This window comes from Trematomus bernacchii, unplaced genomic scaffold (genome assembly GCF_902827165.1).
Source record: "Trematomus bernacchii unplaced genomic scaffold, fTreBer1.1, whole genome shotgun sequence".
NCBI lineage: Eukaryota > Metazoa > Chordata > Actinopteri > Perciformes > Nototheniidae > Trematomus > Trematomus bernacchii.
The window spans coordinates 994,857-1,004,879 of NW_022987609.1; the positions used below are offsets into that span (position 1 = coordinate 994,857).

A 10,023-nucleotide genomic window follows, 5' to 3' on the forward strand; every position below is an offset into this window, starting at 1 on the left:
TTATAAATTGTTCACAACCTAATTAATAAATTAATGACAAACTATTCGTAAAACCTTTATAAGGGTAGTCTTATTGTAAAGTGGTACCCATTATTGTGTTCCTTATTCAGTTTGTCTGAGAACTTTAGGTGCCTTTAAGCGTGTGTGTGGACATCAGATCTGTCATGAAGTAAATGTCTCTGTCACACATATCATCAGATTGAATGGAGGTACATTGTTTTTCACAGTCTATAAAGGAGGACATCTTCTTTGCTCACTAACGTGGTTAGATTAGGTTTATGGAGCTCCAGCCTACCATTGACATTTTAACAGGTGCTATGTCTTCTTTTTATAGAGTCCCCACCAAAAACAATCAATACAAAAGTAATGCCTATTTTCTCAGCTTTCCCATATCTCTGAGGACAATCCATCATCGTACAGAGTCCACTTACCCTTCCCTCTGTGTTTGAGAACTCAGATATTACGAGAGCTCTGGGCTTTAGGACCGGTAGAGAATTGTGTTAGATTAGGACCACAATTAGATTCATGTGCACTGCAAACTTTTTTCATAACGCATACACGAGGAAGCAAAGGGGAAGACAACTGAAAACAGTCGATGCTATTGCTATATAGCAGAGCACAAAATAATAGGGATATCTCTCTGATAGCCCATTTGCGGGTGCGTTTTCACAACCAAAACTAAAGAATATCTTACTCAGCTAGGGAGCTCGATTTATTAAAAAAAGGACTCATGTTGATAGTTAACTGATTTAGCAATTGCGATATGTTTTGCGATATTGCTGATTTTTGAATTGCGATTCCACTAACATTTTTTATTAACTGTGCAGCTCTACGTACAACACCTCTTCCTGTTTAATACGAGAAAAATGACAAGGGGTTTATGCAATGGTTTTTACATGTTATGTCTTGGCTTATAGCTTATAGCTGACATGAAGACTGTGACAAGAGTGAAACAGCTAGCCTAAGGCCCCATTTACACGGGAACGCAAACAAAATGCAAATGAACCGAATTCGATATAAAAAAAGTCTTCCGTTCACACGGATACGGCTCAATAAACGTGTCCCTTCGCACGAGACCGCTCGACCCGCTGGAGACGCTGTAGTACATATGCCGGGCCTGTAAGTGGCGCTGTACTTCCGCCACAAAATACACTAAAAGCAGCGAAGACCCCCGAGTATGGTTGCCATGGTTGCCTGGTTGCCCTTCTGTTTATTCTCCGCGGTGGATTTAGCAACATGTAGTTCATGTAGTTCTCCATGTCCACTTGTTGCTGATGGTTGTGATAGAGGAGCTGTAGATTTTGCACTAACATCTGTAGCATGGTCAGTAGCAGTAGCTACTGACCATGCTACAGCAGTGAGCAGCAGAGGTGGGGAGAGGCGGGGCTATGGCTTCATCGTTATCAGGAAAATGATCGTATAGGGCGTACACACGGAGCCGTTTGGCCCCCCAGAGCGTTCCGTCCGCAGATCTATCTACCTTGGGACCCGTTATCGTTTTAGGGGTCCGTTTCCACGGTTCTGTTACGGCCTTGTGTGAACGAACGGGCTATACGAAAGAGAAAAGTAGCAGATACAACCCGTTTCGTTCCCGTGTAAACAGCACCTAAGTGACTTCCTGGAGTGTCAAATCAACACCCTTATTCGTCATTTTAAAACGTTGATGTTTGTACAGGACAAACAAGATATAATGTGCTACTTAATGAGCTTTAGAAATGCCTTGGACACTGCAGGGCTGTTTCCTAATTGTTTTAGTCATAAGTACATTGATTCTCTCATGTAATTCTTGGCAAGGAAGCAAATTTGGGGTAAGACGAGAGAAGATGTCCAACAACATTTTCAGTAATGTACTGCAACACGTAGAGTGAGCCAAACAAATGCCAGTAAAGATAATGTCCATGTTTTACCTACATTTTAAAATCGTTTTTCTTTGTGTTAAGGTTGAGATAGGGGAAAAAAAGTTTCTAGTGTGGATCTACTGTATCCGTTAGTTTTGTCAACTGAACTGATAATCATACAAATGTTTTAAAAAATCCCATCGAAAACAACATATCGTGGGTTTGGGGATAAAGTGTCAAACTCATTCTTGAAAGTGAAGCATTCTTACAGTAAAATCCTAAATATTTCATTATTATTCCCTATTATTCAACATAAATCACTCCTCTATGTATAATTGAAAATGGTCTGGTGGTGTAATGGTATTGGCCTTTTAAAATTCAACAATTTGACCTTTAACTGTCCCCTTGCCTTCTGGCCAGGAGTTGTTTTTAATCATCTGGCTGCGGAGCCAAAAAACACCATTATTCCTGCATGTTTAAATGAAATTTGCACCAGAGGATATATTTATTAGTCACGACCTTGTGAGTCTGTGTGCGTGTCACTGTCATAATGTGAAGAGAAGCGGGAACTATGACAGGAAATGTGTACAAACCACATACATTCATAAACACTGTCTATGGCATGGCAAATAAGCGTCGCAGTTTATTCATATATTCATACGTCTGTTAACAGGATTAATTCAGCTGACTTTGTGACTTGTTACTAGAGACGGTGAATGCATCTCTCTCTGAACTGTGTGCGTCTCTGCATGCATTTATAATGGTGTTTTGGCATCCAGGCGTATCTGTGACTTCTACACTATGATCAAGGCAGCAAAAGTGTTGATTTCGGTCATGGCTTATCAAATGTTGTCGGTAACTACATGGCACGTCTTGTCTGAATGACGCTAGTAAATGCAAATGATGCTGCGGTCAAACTAACGCGAGGCTAATAATTGCCTTGCGTCGTGTGTGAATGCATTATCACATATGCTTAGTTAAGTTCAAAATAAAGGCTATGTTCAAAAATGGGAGGTTGGCCAAAAAAGGGTCATGGGCTCCGAAACTTTGAGCCCAGTATGCAGTATGGCCTCTAGTTTCACTGTGGGGACCCTGAGTGTTTCTCAATGTCGAGGAAGGCTCCTCCAGAGCCACTATTTCAAGGATGCTACGTAGGGCTGTGCGATTATGGCAAAAATCATAATCACGATTATTTTGGTCAATAATTGATATCACGATTATTACAAACGATTATCCATTTACTTTGAAAACATCCATTTATTGAAAAAAATGTTTTGAACATTTGATTACCCTGAACTTTAAGTATAATTCAACTAAAAAAAACAATAAAAAAAATAATTAAAAAAAATAATAATTACATTTTTTTTTTTTTTAAATAAAAATAATAATCGTTTTATTTCGATTACGTTGTTTTCGTAATCGTTGCAAGCCAAAATCGTAATCGAGATTAATATACGATTAATTGCACAGCCCTAATGCTACGTCATCGAGTCCCGCCAAAGGACTGTTCCAATGTCCAGGATCCTTGGAATTCTACCGAGGCCAGCGTCCTTCGTTGCGGGAAATTTCGAGGCTGCACATGTGTATCTTCCGCGGTCTTAAAATCCCCACAATGCTTTGCGCACGGACCAATTTCCAAAATCTTTGGCGGAAATCGCGCTCCATTTAAGGCGGGGCCTGACGCACACCTGCACACCTGTTAGCCTGTTCCACCATTCTTTGTTTTCCGAGGCTAGCAAGGATTCTTGCCTCGCTTCTGAAGGACCTGACTCGGAAGACATGTCCTACCAAGGAAGCGTCCTCGACATTGAGAAACACCCTCTGTTTTATTATTGTGGTCCCTCCTGTATGTGCACCATTGGAGGAAATGATTGAGACGGATGGGGAGGGGGGGGTGGTACTGTGTGCAGGGGCAGCATGTTTGGAGAAAGGCGTCATATTTAGTCAGATCTTGTCACTGGGAGAATTCATAATGATGCCCTTGAAAAACCAACATGCAAATGTATTAATCACAGAAGAAGCTCATGGAAATGATTGAGGGTTTGAATTTGGAGGGGTTGTTTTTTCGCAGTTGTTATTCTGGAGTCATGACTTTAAAAGTAGAAGACATTTTCTGTAACATGCTTTACCATCACATAGCCTCTATACTTTATTATCAATTGAGAGAGACTAGTCCGCCTTAGCAACTACTGATGATTATGAATGCCAACTCAAATAAAAGTCTACTACTGACATTGTTGGTTTCAGTAAACCAATGATTCATTTGAAGGAGCTCCAAAATTATTATTTTGTATTTGATGTTTAACATTATTTACCACAGTTCAATATGATGGCTGCATGATTGGGGCTAACATTGATCAATATAGAATACAACAATTATGAAAAAGGAATCTGTAGAATATGATTTGCAGGCTGCGATATCTCTGCATCTCCACAATACATCATTCAAAATGGTATTTAAACATTTCTTTATTTAACCTTTAAAATACATTATGCTTCCTGCAATTGGAATATTGTTGCAATTTTGACAAGATTTTAATGAATAGTTGAGACCTGGTTGCACAACATAATCAATGCAGCCATCAGTCAATCACATCATCATTTAACAGCTCCCTTTATTCTCCGAAAGCAAGTTTAAAGTGTAGCTGTAGAGTTGTTGGTTTTATTGAGCACAGCACGTCTGTAAAAATGATTGAGGCTGATCAACTTTTAAGAGAGGATTACTTACCTAAACTGAGTAAAAAATATTGTGATAAAAGTATGCAATTAGATGAATTTGCATATCTGATGCGAGAGTGCATTATAGAGAGAGCAGGTGTTGCTAATTGACTGACATCTGCCTCTCTCTATTGGAGAGTTTTTTGAAAGCAGTCGTCTCACACCTGCGTAAATATCAGATGGCTCACTCAGTGACTGACTATGTTTTTTTCATGCAACAATATTCAGCTTCTAAAAATTCCTGCTAAGTTGTATTCACAGCTATTAATGACAATTATATTTCCATTTAACTGCAGCTGATCAGATTAGATGTACGTCCTGCTACGGCTATACCCTTTAAATAACTTACATGTACCTCCTTTTCTATCTTTCTTTGTCTTAACTTTTGTTACATCTCAACACAAGCCTTGCAAACTGTTAATTGGTTGGACTGTGTACAACACACACAGACAAAAGGCAGTGTGTTGAAAATTGCAGTAAAATTGAGACACCTATTCAAAATTCAGGGTATACATGTCCAAAGTATGCTCCTATGTGCTGAGTATCATTGTATCCCTTGATGGAAAAATGTAACATTTGGCCTTATAAGGACTTTTCAGCATAATCACACTAATTTGTCATATATTATTACATTTTGAAAAAAAGCTGGATATTAGTGTGCATGTAAACAGAGTCACTGTCAGAGGTCACGTTTTGAGATGTTGGAAGAGCTTAAGGATGTTTTAGACAATATTAGTGTTTTCTGCCAGGGTTATTATTTAAAGACTTAATCAGTCATTTATTGTAAATGGTAAATGGACTGTACTTATACATGTATAGCGCTTTATTCAGTCTTTAAGACCCCTCAAAGCGCTTTACATACTACATGTCATTCACCCATTCACACCCATTCATTCAGAGCAGTGTACCTTACTCTAGGACCTACCATTCACACACATTCACACACCGTTGGCCATGCCATCGGGAGCAACTCTGGGTTAAGTATCTTGCCCAAGGATACATCGACATGTTGACTGCATGGGCTGGGATCGAACCCACAACCTCCTGGTTGAAACACGACCGCACTCCCTCGCAGCCACAGTCGCCCAGTATTGTTATGAATAATTCGCTATATATTTCTAATGATGGTGTTTTGACTTTCAATACATTAATACAAATGTCAGAAGTCTATCCTTAAGTTAAAGTGGACCTATCATGCTATATTTGAATAATATAGTGTAGGACCATACCTATATAAGGCACATTTATACTTTTTTTTTTTCAAAATACCAAACAGATCATGCATTTTAGCCATGCCTCATTTAGCTCAATTTGCACTTTTTTATCCCTGTTTTAGCAAGGGCTGATTCTGTGAGCAACAGCACCATCTACTGGCCTGGCATATGTACTACAGCGTCTCCAGCGCTTTCGAACGGCAATGGCCGTGGCTGTCTCCTCCTGATTGGTGGAGTTGGCCCAATAGCCGTAGCGCCACCGTCCTGACGTCAGGACAGTGTTCAAATCTGGATCAGTTTTTATCAGATCCGTTGCAGCCCCTTTTTTAGAGATTTGGGTATGGAGGAAAATAGAGAGGGTTGTGTTTTCTGACACTTGGCGAGTTCCCTGGAACACCGGGGACACATATTCATGTATAAAAGACGTACAAAAGTGCATTTTGCATGATAGGTCCCCTTTAAGGGATTTAGTTTGCAGGAATTGGGTTGCAATTCATGATGTTGGTTCATTTTTCTATCTTTTAATAAAGTTATTCTTAGTTGCATGCCAAGGAATTTGACTTTTATATCCAATTGTTGTTACCAAGTTAGATTTGGTGGAAGAGTGTCTGCTTTTGAGAGAGTTCTTCAATAAATAAATGCAAGCAGGAAGAAGGATACGGCCATGAGAACAAATTCCCCTTAATAAATAAAACATGACCATGAAATCTAAGTTGGATCTACAATACAAAATATATGACACATAAGACGTTGCATTGGAAGAGACGTGAAAGCGATTGGTCAGTAATCATACAAACAGAATAAGGAACTATAGCGCCTTGTGTTTTTCTTTTAATCTGTTTAACATGATTAAAGAATTTGAAGGAGTGACAGCAGCATATCTTGAGTCTGACCTTTAACCTGCACATTTAACAGCATGCAATACGCCAATTAGTACACTTAGCCTCTGTGACCCTTTCTGATAAAGTTTGACTTCCTTTTTAATTCTGCGACCTTAATCACCCAGGTGAAAGTATTAATTCAACAACCCTAACCGTAACCCTGCATATCCGCCTCATTGTATGAGAGCACTCAAGGAATTAACTGCATGCTGAGGCAGTATGTGAAGTAATTATGTGTAAGAAGAATTAGCTTGACTCAGGCATCATTTCACTTAGGAAAGTAAAGGCAGTTGCTAATTGTAAACTCCACTTGATGTCAGACCAAAGGTTTTTAATTTCTATTCAACTAATCCTGTTTTTTCTCCTGTCAAGGTGAAATTCGGTGAGCCAGCGGACCAAGACTCTCAGGAGCTCTTTGGGCTGATCTGTCAGTTTGTCCACGACTTCAGGGGGGCCCACGCTGAAATGATATGAGTTTAGAGTAGCCGCTGAGACTTCAGTGATACTTATTAAACAAACCAAAGAGAGATCTGTTGGTCTTAGTCACACTTCAGCGAGATAAAATAATAAACACTTTGAATGCAGTGTTTGATATAAGTAGACTGTTGCATCTATGTATATTTGTTCAAGCTATTTTTATTTTTATTTGTTGTTGTACAGATGTATTATAAAGGCCATTGGATGTGATGTATTTTAAAGATGTATGTGTATAATGCACCTGGATGAAAGGATGATAACGCTGTGAACAATAAAACTGATCCATATCACATTTATGCTAGAAGTTGGTTTGATTTGGGTTGATAGGATGTTTACCGACAGTTGCTTTCAGACAAATCAGGAATGCATTTTGATAATCCAGCGCTGTGTATGCTGTGTCGTGCTGCTAATACCCACAGCTGTCTGCTGGCAGGAGAACAAAACACACTTCCCTTCAGACGGCAGCTGAGGCTGGTGTACTCTGGCTGTGACATTATTCTGAACATGCAACCGCTCAGTGATCGGGGACGTTTCCTTTCCCAGCGATCCAGGAGGAGCTCCAAGGCCGCCTCTGATTTAGAAAAAACACATCTGCACTGTGGCATGATGAGAAAGACTAAATTCACCTTCAAAAAGGTAGAAAGATACTCTAAGCACGGGTTGGAACTGATTTATGTGCTGGACAGGTATGTGTGTGTGTGACTTTTTAATCTGTTTTAACAACAAAAACGCTGATCCTTACTTCGAACTGTAGTGATACAATGAACTAGACCCCTTACTGAGCAGAAAAAGCTGCATATTTTCTTGTAAAAGGGAGAAACTCCTCATAAATTGAACATAGCGTCTTCAGTGGTAATTCATTACAATGAAACATATTGCCATTACATTTTTTTTCTCTCCAATATATCAAAATTGTAGCCGAAATAAAAAAGAGATTAGTGGCCTGATTTCCTGGTTCCAGCTTCACACATGTGAAGATTTGCTGCTTAATATTCATTTTGAGTTTTTAGGTAATCACTTTATGTAAAAACCAATCACTATTTCAGACCCAAATAGACCATTTTGTCTCCTTTTTTGTGGGGTTGGGTTTGACAGGGTAGACACGTTGGATCTTTGGGGGAGAGAGCAGGTCACGAGTATACCAGATACTGTTTGTATTCATTTACCTGTAATAAGGTATTTAAATAGCACTGTTACGGTTTTTGGGGTTTTCCCTTTCTATTCCTGTAGTGTCTTATTTAGGTTTGTCTGCATGTAAATGGTCTGCAATGGCTAAAATAAAAAATTGGAAGCTGACCAATCAGCTGACCAGAGCAGACTGCGCTCTGGTTTCAGGCTCCATTTACACGGGAACGCAAACGAAACGCAAACGAACCAAATTCGATATCAAAAAAGTATTCCGTTCACACGGATACGGCTCAATAAACGTGTCCCTTCACACGAGACCTCTCGACCCGCTGGAGACGCTGTAGTACATATGCCGGGCCTGTAAGTGGCGCTGTACTTCCGCCACAAAATACACCAAAAGCAGCGAAGAAGACCCCCAAGCATGGTTGCCTGGTTGCCCTTCTGTTTATTCTCCGCGGTGGATTTAGCAATATGTAGTTCATGTAGTTCTCCATGTCCACTTGTTGCTGATGGTTGTGATAGAGGAGCTGTAGATTTTGCACTAACATCTGTAGCATGGTCAGTAGCTAGCTACTGACCATGCTATAGCAGTGAGCAGCAGAGGTGGGGAGAGGCGGGGCTATGGCTTCATCGTTATCAGGAAATGATCGTATAGGGCGTACACACTGAGCCGTTTGGCCCCCCATAGCGTTCCGTCCGCAGATCTATCCACCTTGGGACCCGTTATCGTTTTAGGGGTCCTTTTCCGCGGTTCCGTTACGGCCTTGTGTGAACGAACGGGCTATACGAAAGAGAAAAGTAGCGGGGACAACCCGTTTCGTTCCCGTGTAAACAGCACCTCAGACAGAGGGTGAAAAGAGGTGCTGCAGCACAGGCAGTATGAGAAAAATAAAGAGCTTTTTGAACATTAAAGCATGGAGACATGTCACAGTAGAGACACTAAATACAAATATGAACCTGAAAATGAACCGAATGCGTTCCCTTTTAACCATGTGCTGTTGTGGCTGCTAGCTTCAAGGCTAACCAAAGATGTAAAGGACTCAAATACTTCCTTGGTAGAATGAACTGGTGGAGTTCATTAACTATTTTCTATTTAGGAAAGCTTCTTCTTAATTGCTAGCCTCCTGGTTTCATGTTGTTGCCAAAAAATGTAGTCACAGGGTCACCTCTTTAAATCCTGAGAATGCCCAGAGACTTCACTTTTAAAGGACGGCACATAAAGTTACTGCAGATGTATTATTTGGTTTCATGTTGGAGTTTGTTCTGAGTGTACTGCTTGCCTAATTGGCAGCTGAGGGAAGAAAACAAGTTCACATAAACACATAGCAACAGCTCCAATGTACCTGCCTAATGCTGTTATGCTGCTGTGATCAAAATGTTTTTCTGAACAATGGCTCGATCCTGTAACTGTCGTAATGTCTATCATTATCTGCAGTTCACCTCAGCTTTAGAGTTCTTAGCATCTTAAGGCTTTTTTGTTTGTTTACAATTCACTATTTTTGTTCTCCCATCAACACAGATACAAGCAGGAGCAGGCAGTTGTGATGAACTCCCCTTCATGACTAGCTCTGCTCCAAAGAAAGTCAGCAACCAGCCCGTGGAAATAGATGTGGTTTAAGCAGCTAATATTTTAATATTTTCCTCAGGATTTAGTGGAGACTTAATAGAGAAGGAAGGACGGTGAATATTGGACTTACATTTATCAGATCGCCACGAACAGGACTCCGAATGAATGCTAATGTTGCTACATGTCTGCTGCTTATTTAA

The 10,023-nt window shown here is 40.1% G+C and overlaps 1 protein-coding gene across 1 annotated transcript in view; it reads left to right on the plus strand.

Annotated features, from left to right (window-relative positions):
* LOC117483401 (protein diaphanous homolog 3-like) overlaps window positions 1-7,424 on the plus strand; it is a 26,854-nt gene extending 19,430 nt beyond the window's left edge. The window contains exon 11 of the mRNA XM_034131733.1: window positions 7,024-7,424. Coding sequence (XP_033987624.1) covers window positions 7,024-7,125 — 102 coding nt within the window. The 3' untranslated portion in view covers window positions 7,126-7,424. The remainder of the gene's footprint in view (window positions 1-7,023) is intronic.
* The last annotated feature ends 2,599 nt before the right edge of the window (window positions 7,425-10,023 follow it).